Source organism: Solanum pennellii, chromosome 3 (assembly GCF_001406875.1).
Source record: "Solanum pennellii chromosome 3, SPENNV200".
Lineage (NCBI taxonomy): Eukaryota > Viridiplantae > Streptophyta > Magnoliopsida > Solanales > Solanaceae > Solanum > Solanum pennellii.
Genome location: NC_028639.1, coordinates 3,316,073 through 3,333,090, shown reverse-complemented (window position 1 = coordinate 3,333,090; position 17,018 = coordinate 3,316,073). Strand labels below are relative to the sequence as shown.

General features: G+C 34.0%; 4 protein-coding genes across 4 annotated transcripts; 1 reads left to right on the top strand and 3 right to left on the bottom strand.

The window, feature by feature from the left end:
* Positions 1–219: 219 nt before the first annotated feature.
* On the bottom strand, positions 220–1,646 carry LOC107012763 (actin-depolymerizing factor 12). The gene is made up of 3 exons (XM_015212685.2): positions 1,516–1,646; positions 581–840; positions 220–498 (listed from the first exon to the last, which is right to left on the bottom strand). Exons 1-3 carry the CDS (start codon positions 1,516–1,518, stop codon positions 348–350), a joined length of 414 nt encoding a protein of 137 aa, XP_015068171.1. The 5' UTR covers positions 1,519–1,646; the 3' UTR covers positions 220–347.
* A 507-nt stretch (positions 1,647–2,153) lies between these two features.
* On the bottom strand, positions 2,154–6,137 carry LOC107012762 (uncharacterized protein C683.02c). The gene is made up of 5 exons (XM_015212684.2): positions 5,689–6,137; positions 4,772–4,913; positions 4,092–4,183; positions 3,814–3,916; positions 2,154–2,594 (listed from the first exon to the last, which is right to left on the bottom strand). Exons 1-5 carry the CDS (start codon positions 5,977–5,979, stop codon positions 2,437–2,439), a joined length of 786 nt encoding a protein of 261 aa, XP_015068170.1. The 5' UTR covers positions 5,980–6,137; the 3' UTR covers positions 2,154–2,436.
* A 3,719-nt stretch (positions 6,138–9,856) lies between these two features.
* LOC107014511 (tubulin beta-1 chain) lies at positions 9,857–12,091 on the top strand. The gene is made up of 3 exons (XM_015214440.2): positions 9,857–10,298; positions 10,714–10,983; positions 11,225–12,091. The coding sequence occupies exons 1-3, from the start codon at positions 9,905–9,907 to the stop codon at positions 11,896–11,898; spliced, it is 1,338 nt and encodes a 445-aa protein (XP_015069926.1). The 5' UTR covers positions 9,857–9,904; the 3' UTR covers positions 11,899–12,091.
* An 87-nt stretch (positions 12,092–12,178) lies between these two features.
* Positions 12,179–15,880, bottom strand: LOC107014510 (oxalate--CoA ligase-like). The gene is made up of 4 exons (XM_015214439.2): positions 15,564–15,880; positions 14,290–15,337; positions 13,135–13,238; positions 12,179–12,639 (listed from the first exon to the last, which is right to left on the bottom strand). Exons 1-4 carry the CDS (start codon positions 15,762–15,764, stop codon positions 12,421–12,423), a joined length of 1,572 nt encoding a protein of 523 aa, XP_015069925.1. The 5' UTR covers positions 15,765–15,880; the 3' UTR covers positions 12,179–12,420.
* Positions 15,881–17,018: the final 1,138 nt, after the last annotated feature.

Sequence of the window (17,018 nt, the reverse complement as noted above, 5' to 3'; positions counted from 1 at the left end):
CTATAAGTAATTACATAATAACCCCAACATAACTAAGTAATTATATTTTCTATCTAACAGTAAGGTGTTGTATTATTCATCATATACATTATAGTGAAGCACACGAACGATAAACCTTGCTATTGAGATAACATATGTTTAGAAGGAAAACAATTCAAGTTTTGTTTTGTTTCGTTTGTAATAATAATATATTCATTTGAAATTGAATGACTGAAAATATAACGGAATTAGTTAATCGATGTTTTATTCAGGAGAAAAACCACCATTTGATACAGAATGCTGTGTAAAGGCATTAAAACATGAGAAATACAAAGATCCAGTTGCTTGCAACTACATGAGAGTGTGACTCAGTAGGCTCGCGATTTAATAAGATCTAAGCTCATTTCACTAGGTTCAGTTGCTTGCAATTCAACTTGAATTCCATCTAGTTCTCTCTTGAATCTATCCTTTGAGCTCGCGTATACCATCTTCATCCTCACTGTTGATGATTCAGGTGACCTAAAACATATATATCATGACTATTATTAGTTAGAATCAGGGCAAATGTTCTGTTTTTTGTCAAATGGATATTTATGTATACCAGGCAATAAAGAAAATCTTGCTCTTCTGGATATTTTCATTAGTTGTGAAGTCGAAATCAAATACAGCATAACGACATTCATCATGAGGGAGAGAGTTAGTGAAATTGTCGTAGTTTTCTTCTGGGCTTCCAAGTTTCTCTACAACCACTTCCTGACCATCAATCTTGAAGATAATGAACCTGTAGTTTCTCTTTGCTTTTAATTCTAAGAATTTTAGCTTACATTCATCTTGTACTGCCGTTCCAGACACAGCATTTGCCTGATACACATATATTTGTCAAAATTCAAATGAAACAACAATAACAAGTATTTATATTATGAAACGTCATTATATTCAACTGATGCATGAAGGTGCTTACGCACGTTGTATCAAAGAGGGTGACACATGACACTGCTTCGTAATTTTTATGTATACAACTATGGATAATAACCAAAATGAAAAATATTAAAAATGATACCCCTTATCGCTATAATCATAATATTGAATCTTGCTTACAAAAACACCGTGTATGCCAATGGATGCATTCAATCAACAAACATGAAAGATCCATTTTTTTCTCCCGTGGAAATATATTATATATAGAATTGTTTTTTTTTTCCCGAAAATTATATGCTTAGTGAGTGCACCATGATCCATCGTAAAAGTGAAATATTTTTGTTAAAAAAATAAAATAAATTGGTCAATTTTTCCCCACGTTTGTCTATACACTCTTAAGTTGGATATGAGAATATAAAATATATATAAAAAAAAAAAGGTGTCAAAATGACAGGCCTACAGATGTTCAAAATGAATAAAGCCTACTTCAGGTGAGGTGTATAAGTAAAAGTTGTTGTCAACTTCGGCCTGTGGGTTTGCCGTTGAATGACAATTAAGTTAAAAGATGTATAACATGACAAAATGGTGATTGAAAACAAAAATGGAACACAAATATACCATGGCGTCGATTAATGTAATTATGAAATAGAAAAGGATCTCTGCCTGCAAAATTGATAGAAAAAAAAAGGATAAAGGGGTGGGGGGGATAGAGGAGAAAATGGTAGAGATCCTTCAATCTACAAGAGAAAAAAAACAGTCGAACTGGTTTATATTTATAATAAACAATAAATAATACAAGAGAGAAATTCGGAGTTAAAAAAGGAAATGTTAGATAAGGGGTTGTGAGTATTCTGAGCTATTTTGAGGCTCATTAATCATTTAAGTCACGATCACGACCACGACCATTCTTTGTCAACTGTTATATAATTCCCTGTTGAACTTCGTTTGGTAGGCGTGACAAGATAAATAAGAATATTTTATAACGTTATTTTATATCATTACCAATATGGTGTAGTAATGTATCTCAAACCAAATATAAGATAAAATTGATCCCAAATTTTTACAGTTTCCCCTAAATATACAAATGGTCATTTACACTTCAACAAAAATCCTTCTCTATTTTATATTGTTGGCACAATATTCATTTGGAATGCAATACTCTAATTTGATCATCCTACTAACTCAAAGTACAACATCTAAGGACCAGGTCAGCAGAAGTAGAACTGGGAAACTGAAAAAAAATTACACGCATCGGGTGTTTACGTCAAGCCAATGCAATTAACAAAAGCTAAAAAGAAATGGTGGATACAGAGTTAACTAATGATAAGAGAAGAGTAGAAAATAGTCCTAATCTATTTTTTGTCATACTCAAAAGACACCATTAAGCATTAGCACTCTCGAATAATTTGTCATTTCAAGTGTTCTAATTTTCTGCCGTATTTTCAAAATTTGAAAGTGAATTGCAGTTGTTGGACAAGAAATATGGATCAGTTTCAAGAAAACCACTTTCCAGGATTATTTGTTCTTCTGGAGATTCATTCATCCTACAAAGTTAACAACTTTAGGTTCTTTCTTCTTCTTTAATTTAGCATCATCGTCTTCATTAACATCATCTGCCTTGAAGTTGAAGTCATCCTCAAGATCATCCCCACTGCTGAGTTTGGTAACTTGTCCCCTTGGCCGGTCTTCAAATTGTGCTGTCAGAAACAAGGGAAAGGTCACAAAAAAGGTGGAACAGTTGAAACCAAACCAAACCAACACTAGCAAGCAGCATCTGTTACCAACAAGCCACAAGCATATAGTAAAAAAAAATCTATGAGGGTATGTTTGTAATCAATCAGGGAGCAAACAAACGTCCACCAAAAAGTTATTCACAAGGCAGCCATTTATGACATAAATTTCTCTTCATGCAACCAAAGGAGTGTATGGAAGAGGACATGAGAAGGTCCAGACTTTATATTGAAACGGAACTAGAGTGACTGACTTATGAGGCCTTTAATTATATACAAAAAAATATGATAAAACAGACGACTGTAGCTCGATTAATTCTCTTCTGAACCAAAAGTAATTGGCTTGGCTGTGACATGGCCAAAACCTGTTCAACTGAGCAGATAAAGAAAAAAAAAGTTGACAAAGTTGTTGGACTGTCTTTATACCGTCGAGGAAAAACAAGACTAGGTCATTCACAAGAGAAGTAGAAGAGATCAAGTGCTCTGTTTGTCAAGTTATAAGCAGCCTTGCTAAATCTGCAACTATTGAGGGCCAAATGATTACGTATGTAGGACATGAGCCAAATGAATGACAAAGAAGTTACAGAGTTGTGAACATTATGATGATAGCATATAAGTTAATATGTTGGCAGTCATTTGGTAGAGTGTATTAGCAAAAATAATGCATGCATTAGCTCTATGTATTAGTGGTACCTTATTTGGTCTATGTGTAACTACCGCAAGCACTACTTATACACTTTATTGTATATTGGGAAGTGTATTACTAACACCATGGTTTCTACGTATTAGTAAGACAGAGATTCAATGCATGTATTAGCATGGTTAAAGACCCAATTATCCCTCAAAACCCTTTTTACATCTTTTTCACCATAATTATGGAGGATATTTTTGTAAATAAATGTTTTTATACAATGCATGTTATTTTTAATAAACCAAACAAAACAATGCATAAGAAATAATCTATGTATAGCTAATAGAAGCATTACTAATACACTCTATTTAGCATCATTTTTATATACTCTACCAAACGATCCCTTGAAGAGATACTTAAACATGTATTAAAAAATGATAGCATACAAAAGGTTGCAAGCAGTAGAAATCCTTGATATATCTTTTTCCTAAAAGTGAAGGCAAAACTAGAAGTGGCAAAGAGCAAATTAATGGAATAATATATTAAAGTACGTACAAATTTTAAATCTGTCAATGGCCGCATCAGAAGCTTTGCCAGATTTATTAGGACAGTCTCTAGCCAAATGTGTAACGCCACCACAAATTTTGCAACAACCACCCTGCAAACAAAGTCATCAAGAACTTGAACTTCTAACCTCCTGTGAAATTAACGTTTTTAAGTTTCCTTGGAAAAGAGCTCATTTTGATTAGTAAACATGGACGTATCGAACCAGCATCAGAAGGTAGCTGTGAAGTGATTGAAAATGAAGTTTGAAGCCAATAAAATATATGTACCTTTGGGTATATGCCATGAGTATTTTTAGGGCAGTCCTTACTCAAGTGACCTTGTTCTTTACAAATAAAGCAACTGGCAAACTTTGTTCCACCTGCATAATTGAGAAAACATGATTATACTAAAATTAAAGAAAAGAAACAAGGAAAATCTTTCTAAGAGAATAGATATTATTGTTAGATCAACTTCAATACACCCTTGGAAAAACAAGGGTAACTCAATCTGAATAGCACATATATAGCAAAAATTTAGCTGGCGGTTGCATATACTATTTTTGTCTCCACCAAAGAAATTTTGAAAATAATTTTTTAACTCAGCATTAACTCAATTTAGGTCAACTCCTATTTTGTAAGTATGGATTAATGGAGTTTGATTGGTCAAGACAATACTATAACAATTAACCAATACCCTGACCCTGTCAGTTGGTTCAGGAACTAATTTAGTAGTTTAGCCTTAATTATTCAATGTTTAACACTTCCATACTGCATATTACGAAGTTGATACACAGAGTACATGAAATTTAGTGGACCAGTATTGAAATTACGACGAGAAGGACAAGTAAAAAGTTCATAACCTGAAGAAATGTATGCACCCAAAAAAATTAATAAAGAAGTAAAAGAAAATACATTGTCCACGGAATGAAGAAAAGAGATACTACTAGATAAGGTCAAAGGAAAAATACCATCTTGAAGCGGATAGGGGCAGTTAGCCAAAGAATGGCTTGTATCCCCACAATTGTAACATAACTTCTTATCCACTACTTCATCATTCTTGTTGGGGCAATTCTTCAGGCTGTGACCACGTCGGCGACAGAGCAAACATATCTTCATAGACACATATCAACAAAAGAAGCAAAAATCAGAACGAGGCAATAATATTCTTCTAGTGTAGCAAAACATCATCTCAGATATCATTGGGCAGTGCCACTATAAGTCAACACTAAATAGATTCTGTACAAAGGCCACGTTTGGTATGACTTCAGTTGTTTTTACCAGAAAAGGAAAAATTTTACCGAAGAAAATCATCTGCTAAGTCATTTTCCAATGTTCCATTGAGAATAAAAGTTGGTGGAATTAAGAGTGGTCGAGACTGGACTGACCACCAACGGTAGTGTTAGGTAACAATTGGGAAGGGCTATTTAGAAGTTAATTGGGATTAATGATATGAAATAAACATATTTTCTTAATAAGCAAACAAAGTACAATGCACTATGAATCTAGTTATGGAGTATTAAGTTCATAATAGAATTCATCTATTTGTTGTAAATCGACAGTTTTAGCAGCCAAACTCTGGAATGACTACACCATGGAGAACCGAACCGAACCAAAATATCAAAGCATTATCATTCATTCAAATAACATGTCAAAGTAACAAGACGAAATGAAACAAGAGATTCAATTCAATTTTCATTCATTTTTCGTTTATTATTTCCTATCGTATCGTTTGTTGTGTTTATGTTCTGTTACTATCGCTTGTTTCTCGTACTTCCATTGAAGCTGGTGTTCATTACCAGCCTATCATAAACTCCAGCAGAGTAGCATAAACATCGCAATACAAAAATATACACAATAATTGAAAAAAAAATAAAAAAAATTGTACCTTATTCTTTTCCCATTCAGCTTTTCTAGGGCAATCCCTGGCAATATGGTCATGTTCTTTACATATAAAACAGCTTTCACCAGGCTTCATTCCAGCAACTCTAAAAGGATGCTTAGTAAATGAACGTTTCTTATTAGGATCTTTGGATTCTCCTTTTTTCTTCTTGAAAGTGCTCTTCTTCTTCTTTTTCTTGTTCGGGTCTTTGGGCGGAGTTGGTTCTGGCTTAGGGAATAGTTCAGGATTAGCTTCCTTGTATCGTTTTCGAGCTAATTTCTGCCTTTTGCTCACCATTTTTCTTACAGTACGATTCCTCTGCTTCTGATTTATGAATTAAAGGAAGTAAACAACAGCAGCTCCAAAGGTTGAATGAACACAAAGCTGCGAGTTGAAGACGAGGGTTTTGTGAGGGTTTTGGATACACAAATTCGACATTACAGCCCGATTTCGGATCGCCCAAATCTCCATGGGTTATCGGATCCGGGACAAACAAAGCTAATTTCTCCGCCGCCCAAGTGTCTTTCTCTTTCTTGTTTTATACAATTCGTTTTATACAATTTGATTCAACTGTGTATATATAGTGAATTATATAGTTTCTATGTTTGCTATGGAGCGCAATTATGTAAACTTTGTTATAGCATACAAATATGAATTTTTTATTTGCTATATGTAAAAGTTGTCCAATTCAATAACGGTCCAAAACTATTGAGGAGGATCAGTTTGGACGTTAAGCTGATTTTTAAATTATGATTTGCAATTTTTAAAATATAAAAATTGATTTACAAGTTTATATTTTGTAAAAAAAATTTACATTTATATTTACTTTACTTCATATGTAAATAAAATTTATAATTTATGTGATTACTTTTATAATTATTTGTATCTCATATGCTGATTATTTTCACTAACATAAAATTTATTATTACTTCAAATAAGTTTCTACTTTACCGTTTAAATTCTTCAAATTTATTTACTAACAAAATTTACTACTACTTCATTCAAATCAACATTTAATAAATAATATAATGTTTTATTATTATACTGAGTAGACAAAATCGACTATTGTGGCATTAATTGAAAAAATTAATTATAAACGATTGAGAAATACGGGTTCAATGTGTGGAGATTGTTTGTAATGTGTGGAAGAATTATATTATAAACTAGTATACTACAACTTATATCATGTTTTTTATTGAATAAAAATTTGATCAGTTAATGTTATATACATAACATGTTCAAATTATATATCCAAACAGAACTTTAATTTCATCTCAATATTTTATATCGCATGAACAAACAAGCCCCAAGTATATCCAAATTATTTGAATTCACTCAATTGGCAAATATTTGATAATTAAGACCTACTAATTTCAAAATAAATTTAATTCATGCGAGAATTGATTTTCTTTTTTTAAAAAAGACAACAAACGACAAAGCTAAAAACTAATCAATGAGCCCCACTTGATATTAGGGTTGCTTATCGGACGGATAATTTCTCTTAACGATTTGACCTAACATATATTGATTTTTAAATTTACTAATCCGCTAACAAATTTAGAAGATATCAATTAGTTCGATAACATATTAACACTTATTAGGCGGTTATCAGACAGTGTATTAACTAACATCTACCTTTTTTCCTCCACGGACACACCTTAAAAAATGAATATTTTCCCCTATTTTAAATGTAGTTAAATTATAAATAGTTTTTGATGTTTTTGGCTTTACAGACTAACAATATATAATTTATATATTTTGGAAAGATTATTAAATGATGCTAATACCTAAGTTAAAAGTGTAAATGTGATAACTCTTAATAGCTTAACAGTTTATCCAATAATGAAATTTAATAATCCGTTACCACATCAATAAACCATAAATTATAAAATTTTAATATTTTCATCACTGTCAGTAGAATATTTTGGCCCATCAAATGACACAATTACAGTAGCTGGCTTGGCTTCCTCTTGCTCTGGTCTACACTCCCTTTAGAGCTCTCTTCAACTGCTCATGGCTAAATCAATCGGTTTCGGGTCAAATAGGAAGAACTAAAAGATTTCAAACCGTTAATTCTATAACTCAATATCAATAAGCTAATAAACTAATTTTGCGATTGATTTATCAATTATCCTTCGATTTTGAACATTCCTATATACAAATTCATTTGCCGAGGATGGCTATAATATTATAACAAACTAAATCGCAAATTGAAAAAAATGAAATTTGATAACAAGATTCAATAGCATCAAAACACTTTGGGAAGGGTAAAAAAAATGAATTTTGCTACTTATAGCCTACGCACTAAGCACAACTAACTTAACAACTACACTAATCACAAATTAAGCTAACCAATCGAAACTAAAACTAACTGATCATAATACATGGATTAACATATCACCATACATAGATAAATATATGTATTTTTCAATAAAGGTGTTATTAATTTAATTGATAAAATTGTTAACAACACTGAATCGATACCAAATCAATCAATATTAATGTATTATATTGATCCCATAACAATTTTTTGTAAATTTTGAAATCCAAGCATAAATATATCCAATCAAAAAACACATGTATTATCAAGTTAGTATGTTATGTTGACACAAGAATATCAATTGAGTGAAACGTTGCTTGATGAGAAAGTATAATGATTAATGCATCTGGTCTCACTTGACCACTCCATGATATCTCACTCTCACCCTTTTTTATTATTCATGATAGGGTTAGACAGAGGCGGACTCACATTTATATATGAGATTGTACATTCACCCGTGATCCATTAACTCTAGAAAAAATTATATGTTGTATATCTATTTTGAAAAATCGATAAAAATTAAAATAGTAATTAACAGTGCACGTGAGAAGTAAAGATATTACTCTCTTCGTCCATATTTGGTTGTCCACTTTAAAATGACTTATATATTAAGATAATAATTATTAGCATAATGAATTTGCAATTTTATCATTATTAATTATGATTTCAAAAACATAAATTAAAATTTAGAAATTTTCAAGAAGTTTATATGAGAGTATAATATGATTTTTTTGTCCTTTTTTTTAATTTGTAAAATGAACAAATAAATAGGAACAATTAAAGAAGAAATATGGACAAATAAATAGGAACAGAGGAATACTAGTCCTGCTGAGTAATATATATGAATCTCTCTTGAAAAGTATACTTCCTCCTTTCCATTTTATGTGACAACATTTGACTCGACACAGAATTTAAGAAATAATGAAGATTTTTAAATATTTACCAAATTGTCTTTCAAAAAAGTAATTCACTTTTTCTCTCCTCATAAATATACTAGAAAATTAAATAGGATCAATAAGGATAAAGAGAAATTATATCTTTAAAAACTCACCATATAAAAAAATATAATATTTTTTTGGGACAGACGAAAAGAGTATTAGATTTTCTTTTTTGCACTTATTTGAGTGAAAACCACGTTTGGAATGTTTTACTTTTTCTGCTCTAAAAAAAGGTAATGGCATTTTCCCCACACTTTACTTTACAGCCTGGCCCATATACAATAACAATTCCAAGTGTTCGGAGACGGAGACAGTAGAATGTACACAAATGTGATTACTATTTTAGTTGGACTCATATATATATATATATATATATATATATATATACCAATTAATAAGTTAGAAACACTCCAAATTTGCTTATGCATCGAAGATTTAACATTTTTTTCGTAAATCACACCATTGAATCATAGTGTGGGTTTTCTATTTGGTTTATCACTAACTACTATCCAAACTCATTTAAACTATCATTGATTTGAGTTTCACGTTTTACTATTCCATCACAATCATTGAATAACGAATTATTATTCATTCCATTAGTTGGGTGATTTTACAATTATTGAACAAAACAAAAACAGTTTCTTCTAAAAATTCTTCCAGCTGTTTGTTCACATGATTTCTCCAGTGATCACATGCCTCCTTTCCGACGCTTCACATGCACGCAACAATCTTCCCGCTTTTACACAACGTGATAAAAGCGGCGCGTGTATATCACGCATGTCAAACCCGCGTGACTCAACTTTTCAAAATTAATTTGTTGTAACGGCGAACTAACTCCGTTTTCATTTTTTCCACCAACTATATAAACTTCAGCTCCTCTTTCCTCCATTTTCCTAAACGAAAATTCTCTCTTCCACACTTTAATCCCATTCGTTCAATTTCTCGCGAAAACAAAAAGGCAAAAATGCGTGAGATTTTGCACATTCAGGGAGGCCAATGTGGGAACCAGATCGGAGCTAAGTTCTGGGAGGTTGTGTGTGCCGAGCACGGCATTGATTCCACCGGAAGGTACAAAGGAGAGAGCGACCTTCAATTGGAGCGCGTCAATGTCTACTACAACGAGGCAAGTTGTGGAAGGTTCGTTCCACGCGCCGTCCTCATGGACTTGGAGCCGGGAACCATGGATAGCGTTAGATCAGGTCCTTATGGTCAGATATTCCGGCCGGATAACTTCGTCTTTGGTCAGTCTGGTGCTGGTAATAATTGGGCCAAAGGACACTATACGGAAGGGGCGGAACTTATCGACTCGGTTATGGATGTTGTAAGGAAGGAGGCTGAGAACAGTGATTGCTTACAAGGTAATTGGACTGTTGCTTTTTCGTAGTGCTTTTTTGATTCTATAACAGAACTTATTTTGTAACGTGTGGTTACTCGGACGGTGATCGGACTGTGTATGTACTTGTGCACGGTGGCAAAGTCACGAATTTTGTTAAAGAAGTATGTTTAACTGATCATCTAGTGTGTTGTATGTATGTCCAACTTAAGCAGGAAATCATGTTTACGTCGTAACAACAATGCAACTTTAAGTTTAGATGTTTGAAGACTGATGTATTCATTCCCTGTTAGAACAAATTTTTGTTAGGCTTCTAAGAGAGAAATGAAGTTTGTGCTTGGTATAGTTTTGTTAATTATGTGCAGCAAATGGCTTGATTCCAAGTAAATTGTCTGTTTTTTTGATGAGTTTATGAATGTGGACTCTGTTTTTAATTTCAGGTTTTCAGGTTTGTCACTCTTTGGGAGGTGGAACTGGATCAGGAATGGGAACTCTCCTCATATCTAAGATCAGAGAAGAGTACCCAGACAGAATGATGCTTACTTTCTCTGTGTTCCCTTCCCCAAAAGTTTCTGACACTGTTGTTGAGCCCTATAATGCTACTCTCTCTGTTCACCAGCTTGTTGAGAATGCAGATGAGTGCATGGTTTTAGACAATGAAGCTCTTTATGACATTTGCTTCCGAACTCTCAAACTAACTACACCAAGCTGTAAGTTGTCTTCTTGATTAGCTATAGTTTTTTTTGGTGAAACTTTACAATTGTGATGTTTTTTTGGTTGTTGTATGTCATGTACTCCCTGTAGTTATTAAATTTACACTACATCTATGCTCGTCTTTCGTCTGATCCTTTCTGTACTGGTGTTAAGATTCTGTTGGATTTGCCCTTTTTATATGATTGTATTATGCTAGTATATGTAGATTAATGTACTAACTCGTGATGTTTGCCTCAGTTGGAGATCTTAATCATTTGATTTCTGCCACTATGAGTGGTGTGACTTGCTGTCTCCGGTTCCCTGGTCAGCTCAATTCTGATCTCCGCAAGCTTGCTGTCAATCTCATCCCATTTCCTCGGTTGCATTTCTTCATGGTTGGATTTGCTCCTCTCACTTCTCGTGGGTCACAGCAATACAGAGCCCTGACCGTTCCTGAGCTCACTCAACAGATGTGGGATTCAAAGAACATGATGTGTGCTGCTGATCCTCGTCATGGTCGTTATTTGACTGCTTCAGCCATGTTCCGGGGGAAAATGAGCACCAAGGAAGTTGATGAGCAAATGATTAATGTGCAGAACAAGAACTCTTCCTATTTTGTGGAGTGGATTCCTAACAATGTGAAGTCTACTGTCTGTGACATCCCTCCAACTGGACTGAAGATGGCCTCAACTTTTATTGGCAATTCCACCTCAATTCAGGAGATGTTCCGTAGGGTTAGTGAGCAGTTTACAGCAATGTTTCGAAGAAAGGCTTTCTTGCACTGGTACACTGGAGAAGGTATGGATGAGATGGAGTTTACAGAGGCTGAAAGCAACATGAACGATCTAGTTTCTGAGTACCAACAATATCAAGATGCATCAGCTGAGGAGGAAGGTTATGACTACGAAGATGAAGAAGGTCAAGAAGCTTAAGTAATTCAGCTGGTGAGAATTTTGTCGTCCCACTGTTTATTCTTTTAAATGTTGTTTTAGGGTTTGGATATTTGTTTTGCGTGTGAGATGGTCGTGGGACAGTTTGCACAAGCCCATGTAGTTATACTTGGTGTTGAATTCTATTAGTACCAATATTTTGTGACAAGGGAATTGTGGCTCGCTTCAAAAACAATTATCTGAATGTGTTGTGAATATGAAATGTCACTTGTACAAAGTCTGGAGACTGCATTATGTTTTTGTTATGATAAAGATAAAGGCATCCTAACAAATAAAAGAACCTTTGCATTACTAAAAAGAGAAATACAAGATATCTAGCCAAACCAATATCCTGATAAGATCAGAAGAGAATACACTTGCGCCATTACTGAAAATCTAGAGGCACTGATATATTCTCGTGTCCCGATTTCTTGACCAAGTAGTATGTACGTAAGTAATATCGAAAAACACATTCATTTTATTGTTGTTAATAGGAGAACGAACCGTAGATAGCCGACACTTTTTCTACGCTCCAAACTTAGGGACTTTGGCAGTTGAAATCTGAGCAAGGAAGTGCTCTGCAACAAGTCGTCGTTGAATTTTCCCTGATGCAGTCTTTGGAAGAGAATCAGTCATGAATACCTTCTTTGGGACCTTAAAGGCTGCCAGGTTCTTCTTGCAAAATCTCATAACCTCTGCTTCATCAATGTTTGACCCTTCTCTTGGAATAACTGCACAATTTATCTGTCGAACATGAAAATGTTTGGTTAAGTCAGCCATACAATGAGAATAACACGAAACAAGGCTCGCAACAATCCATAAATAGAGTTAAATATACATTTCAACAGACTCTTTTACCACAAAATGTACAACACTTTAATTCTGAGTGTCCCATTGCTATTAATGGCTTTAGAAACAATAGAAAGGATATAAAACGTAAACCATCTAAACTGTCTTCACAATAGTTAATAGAAGCATTTGAAAGGGATAGGGATGGACTATGTGGTTGGGAAAATGAAATTTAATTATTGACACGCTCTCTGAACAACCGCACAAAAATAGAAAATAGGCTCACATGGAATGAGATACATTAGACGTCTCTCAGATGAATGCATACATGTCCAAATCATTATTTACGTGTAATCAAATGGGATAGAAACAAACAAATGTGGATTTCCACTTCTTGTTAATGGAATTAAGTGGGCCAATTCCACAAAATTGGAGTTTTTATAATCTTACCTCTTCACCATACTTGTCATCAGGAACTCCAAAAGCAACAGCCTGAGCAATTTCCGGATGAGAAACTAGGACTGCATCCACTTCAATAGGTGATATTTTCTCTCCTGTAATTATAAGATGGAAAAATGATTGTCAAAAACAACTAACCAGTAATAGTCCATTAACGCTGCTCCATATATTAATATATTAATTAGACGAGTTACTTCAACTCTCTCATATTCTTCAACTCAGGAATCTACTAGTATTTTCGACTATTGATTATGACATGTTGATCAATATCAGAGTATAAAGATGTAAATTTCATCAACAGTACTATTAAAAAAGCCCCCACAGACAGAGTTTGCCATTCACCATCTTATAAACTTGTTTTTCGAGTTGTCACATCATAGGATGCCTTGATTCTTCTTTGTTAAGACATTTTTAAGACCATTGACAAAGGAATGATCTAGGTAAGGCTTTATAAAAATAAAATAGGAGTCAGAATCATGAACCTAATTTGTGGCTTGGGCCACCCTTACTCCCAAAGCAATGGACAGAAAATTCTAGTAAGCTACATCACATACGGAATATCAAGCCAAGTTTTATTCAGCTATGCATATTGGGACCACAAACATGGCTTCACAATAAATAAAGATTATAAAATGGCATATATTTTACTGTCCATACAACAAGATACCCAAGAAAAGCACGTCTCCGTCATTAACTACCACCAATTAGTATAAGTAAAAGAATTTAAAAGAGTTTTGTACACCATGAAAAAAATTCCAAAGGTTTATTGGAACTTCTTTTCATAACAAGCCTAAAATCTAATCTGATTGACAAAGTATACTCTAAAAGTAATATGAGGCTGCGTCTGGCTAAGTTTAGAAATTGGTTAAACAAGTTTACAAACATTTTCCGCTATATTTGTGAGGTCGGTGAACACCAAAAAATGCTTACGAAGTGCTTATAAACCAAAACTCACGCCTAACGTATGGTTTCAACACCTAATAGTTTTCTTCAGCACTTAGATGCTTGTCAAATACTTTTAATCAGCTAACCCAAATGGACTCTATATATCGTTGGTATATGTAGCTTAAAATCCATGTAAAAGATTGTTACTTTCATGTGATTGTTATCATGCATTTCATGAGGAATAAAAAAAGAGTTCGTTACCTCCACGGTTGATCAACTCCTTGATTCTGCCAACCAAATGCAAGTATCCATCAGAGTCCAAATAACCCACGTCTCCGGTATGAAACCAACCAAACTGGAAAGCTGATTTATTAGCCTCTGGATTGTTCTTGTACCCTTTCGTCACATTTGGACCCCGAATACAAACTTCCCCCTTAGCATTAGGCCCTTGTACAACACCATTTTCATTCAATATCGCCATCTCTTGACCCACGGGTTTCCCTACCGACCCGGGAATATGAGGTCCATCCTCAGGTAATGGGTTGGAAGCCATCAAATGAGTTGCCTCTGTCATTGCATATGCCTCCAAAACAGGAGCCCCAAATGCTTCTTCTAACCGGGCCATCACTGATGGAGCCAGTGCTGCACTACAGCTCCGAATGAACCGGAGCTTTGGGTAATCAGATTCAGGTTTGTTGAGGTGACGATCCAACAGAATTTGGTGAATTGTAGGCACAGCTGTATACCATGTTGCGTTGTATTTTTTCATGTCTGACCAAAAAGTTGTACCGGAAAATCTCCCGGCAGATGGAAGTGTCACGGATGCTCCGGCTCCTAGTGAACTCAGTAACCCGGCCATTAACCCGTGAACGTGAAACAACGGCAACACAATAACCGTCGAATCGGAGTCACAGAGTTTGTACACAGATTTGATATTGTTCACTGAAGATACCAAATTAAGCTGAGAAAGAGGAACACCTTTTGGCCGGCTCGTGGTGCCTGATGTATGAAGGAAAAGTCCAATATCCGATGGGTCGTTAACGATTTCGGCCGCCGATTCAACGTTCGATTCAGGAGGAGCCGGGGAGAAAACAATATCAGATTCGGCTTCCGGCAGAGCTACAGTCATATGTGGGATTTTCAGCTTGGAGGCGGCGGCTTGAGCCGCTTCATTTCCTTCTTTTGCAGTTATTAAGAGTTTCGATTCTGAATCAGATAAATAAAACTCAAATTCTTCTGCCATATACGCTGAATTCAGTGGCGCCGCCGTGGCTCTAACTCGAGTTACAGCTAAAAACATGATCACGAACTGTAAAATTCAAAACAGAAATTAGGTTAGAAATCTTCATCTAATTTGACAAAAAATCAAACCGTGATTATATCACAAAAGTAACGTAAAACCCCCTTTTATTTCCCCAGTTAACATAAGAACGAACCCTTTTTTCCATAAAATTTCTGCAATGTGATCAAATTGTGGACTATAGTTCTGTCGAACTCTGTATTAATATGAAAAACAAAAAGAAAAGGAATCAAACCTCGATTGTGTTTGGGAAAGTGAGAGCGATAACGTCGCCGTGCTTAACACCGGCAGATACAAGGTGAGAAGCAGCACGTTCAACAAGTTGTTGAAGGCGTGCATGAGTAATATCAAACTTGCCGGAAGTGGAAATCGCACGGTGAGAAGGGAATTTTTCAGCAACAAGTTTCAATAATCCAGTGAGCGTCATACTCTCCATAGCAAAATCAATAACCACGAAAACAAATGAATATTGATACTGAATTGTAAATGAAAATAAATGAATAGTGAAAGAAAGAGATTGAAATGGTGATGGAGAAGGTAAATGGTTGGTAAGTTATTATATAGAAGGGAGGCGTGAAGCTTCTTTTGTTTTTTCTCTTATCAAATTTATTAGTAAAATTAATATATAAAAGAGAATGACTCATATATACCCCTACTTGTAAACAAATGACTCACATATACCTTTTTCCACATATACCTTTTTTCCTCAAACGGAAATGAAAAAAAAAATGATTTTAATCTAAATTTTTTTAAAAAAAATAAAAAATATAATCCCATATGAGTAAATTTAATCGTCGTCAAACATATTTTTTTTGACTTTTTTTTTGTTTTAATGACTAATTTAAAATTATTATTTTGATAATCAAATTTATTTATGTTTCACTAATATTCTTATAAAACTTATTGTAGATGACCAAACTTTTTCTTCGTATACGAAATTAAATTACAATACGCACAAAAAAATAATTTAATTTTTTTCTTTAAACTAAGAAATGAAAGAAAAAAATAAAATAAGAATAAGAAACTCAAATAAAAAAATAAAATATACCTTGAACTTTGATAGATGAATCATATATACCCCTAAATAATTTTTTTTAAAAAAATTAGAAGTAATAAATATAAATTTAAAACTAATTTTTTAACTTCCGTTAAATAAAGGGTATATGTGAGCCATTTAATAACGGCAAGGGTATATGTGAGCCATTTGTATAACGGTAAGGGCATATATGAGCCACTTTTTTTAACGAGGGGTATATCAGCTCCAAATGACAAAGTTGAGGGATATATCAGACCATTTTCCCTATATCAAAATTAGAAAAACTTTGATGTGAAATAAAAATATCAAAATTAGAAAAACCTTTATGTTGGGTGTAGGTGAGACTAAGGGAGGTGGCACGCCATATGTTAATTGTTTTTGCCATTTTATGGGGGAGAATTGGCACACTCCTCAATCCTCTAATCTATTATTACGTGGTCATACTTTTTGTCATGGAAGTTATCTAGTAAAATGATGTCTCTTTTTGCTCCCATCATATTATTACCAAATTGCTTCGCTTGATTGTTTGGAATTATGTGGGGAAGGACATCAAATCGCTTCAAAAAAATATTAAATAAGGGAACACATTGAATCGGATCGAAATCAAAAGGGCAATAGTTTTTCGAAAATTTTAAAAGGGTAACTCAATTAATT

Bases quoted from the DNA above. Each gene is read 5' to 3' on its own strand.
- LOC107014511 (XM_015214440.2), top strand. From the start codon at position 9,905: ATGCGTGAGATTTTGCACATTCAGGGAGGCCAATGTGGGAACCAGATC. The intron at 10,299-10,713 runs GTAATTGGACTG...TTTTAATTTCAG, and splicing joins GAACAGTGATTGCTTACAAG to GTTTTCAGGTTTGTCACTCT. The intron at 10,984-11,224 runs GTAAGTTGTCTT...TGTTTGCCTCAG, and splicing joins CAAACTAACTACACCAAGCT to TTGGAGATCTTAATCATTTG.
- LOC107012762 (XM_015212684.2), bottom strand. From the start codon at position 5,979: ATGGTGAGCAAAAGGCAGAAATTAGCTCGAAAACGATACAAGGAAGCT. The intron at 4,184-4,771 runs GTATTTTTCCTT...TCAATTATGCAG, and splicing joins CCCCTATCCGCTTCAAGATG to GTGGAACAAAGTTTGCCAGT. The intron at 2,595-3,813 runs GTACGTACTTTA...TGTTTCTGACAG, and splicing joins CATTGACAGATTTAAAATTT to CACAATTTGAAGACCGGCCA.
- LOC107012763 (XM_015212685.2), bottom strand. The intron at 499-580 runs GTATACATAAAT...TATATGTTTTAG, and splicing joins AAGATTTTCTTTATTGCCTG to GTCACCTGAATCATCAACAG.
- LOC107014510 (XM_015214439.2), bottom strand. From the start codon at position 15,764: ATGGAGAGTATGACGCTCACTGGATTATTGAAACTTGTTGCTGAAAAA. The intron at 13,239-14,289 runs GTAACGAACTCT...TTATAATTACAG, and splicing joins GGAGTTGATCAACCGTGGAG to GAGAGAAAATATCACCTATT. The intron at 12,640-13,134 runs GTAAGATTATAA...CATGTTCGACAG, and splicing joins ATGACAAGTATGGTGAAGAG to ATAAATTGTGCAGTTATTCC.